General features: G+C 71.6%; 1 protein-coding gene across 1 annotated transcript in view; it reads right to left on the bottom strand.

Annotated features, from left to right (window-relative positions):
* Window positions 1-1,082, bottom strand: part of RAX (retina and anterior neural fold homeobox) — a 26,546-nt gene that overhangs the window by 294 nt on the left and 25,170 nt on the right. The window contains exons 3-4 of the mRNA XM_019518300.1: window positions 999-1,082; window positions 1-150 (exon numbers count right to left, since the gene is read on the bottom strand). The exon at window positions 1-150 is cut by the window's left edge and continues 294 nt beyond it; the exon at window positions 999-1,082 is cut by the window's right edge and continues 16 nt beyond it. Coding sequence (XP_019373845.1) covers window positions 1-150; window positions 999-1,082 — 234 coding nt within the window. The remainder of the gene's footprint in view (window positions 151-998) is intronic.

Raw genomic sequence — 1,082 nt, 5'->3', positions numbered from 1 at the left:
CCACGGCTCCAGGGGCAGGTTGGTGCCGAGGCCGGCGGCGGCGGGCGGGGAGCGGCTGAAGGACAGGATGGGCGAGTCCTGCAGCTTCATGGACGTCACCTCCAGCTTCTCCTGCCGCCTCCACTTGGCGCGGCGGTTCTGGAACCAGACCTGCAAGGGCCGCGCCGGGTTAGTGCACGCGGGCCAGCCCGGCCGGGGGGGAGACGCTGCGGGGGGGGGTTGCGAAGGGCTAAAAGGCAGGCCCGGGCCCTGGGGGCTCCCGTTCACCGCCTCTCAGCGGACAGGAACTGCGAGGCGGCCGCTGCTTTCACGCAGCCCCTCGAGGAAGCGGCTCCTTGGCCCCAGCTGCAGGCACGGCAGGGACCGGTCCTTGCACCCGAGCTGGAGGTGCAAGGAGACAGGGGACCCCGCGCCTCCGTCTCTGCCGGGGCACACAGCCCCGTTTGTCCCCTCGAGGGTCTGGCCCGGCCACGGCAGCGAGCATGTCCCGACCCTGCTCCCTCGAGAGCCGAGGCCCGGCGGGGCTGCACGGAGCAGTGCCCGCCCCGCGGTGCCCGCGAGGGGGGGCGGCTACGCTGGTCCCTCGCTCTTCCCGGCACCCTCGGGCTTCGCAGCCCGTGCGGCGGGCGCTCCGCCGGCCAGATCCGGCGCAGAAAGCAGTCGGGAAAGGCGTCTTAGCCCGCCCCGGCCAGGCACGGGTCAGGCGGGGGCACAGCGATGGCAGCCCGCCTGCCCCGCGGGGAGCCCGGGCCCGATCCCGGCCCGGCCCAGCCGGGGGCTCAGCTCCATCCTTGCAGCCCAGCCGGGCCCGGCGCCGCCGCTCCCCGGACGGGATGAGAGGCGCAGCGCTTTCCCTGGCGCGGCTTGGAAGCGCTCCCAGATTTTTCCCCGATGACTAGCAAACATGTAGAGCTTTTCAAACATTTGAAGGATCCGGGGATTAAAGATGAGTCGGCTCAAAAGCAAACAAGGAGGAGCCGGGGGGCGGCGGGACTCACCTGCACCCGCACCTCGGGCAGGTTGACCTTCATGGCCAGCTCCTCGCGGCTGTACACGTCGGGGTAGTGCGACTTCTCGAAGGC

The sequence above is a fragment of the Gavialis gangeticus genome, unplaced genomic scaffold (genome assembly GCF_001723915.1).
Source record: "Gavialis gangeticus isolate Ggan-Ray unplaced genomic scaffold, GavGan_comp1, whole genome shotgun sequence".
NCBI lineage: Eukaryota > Metazoa > Chordata > Crocodylia > Gavialidae > Gavialis > Gavialis gangeticus.
This window is presented reverse-complemented; position numbering and strand designations above follow the sequence as displayed.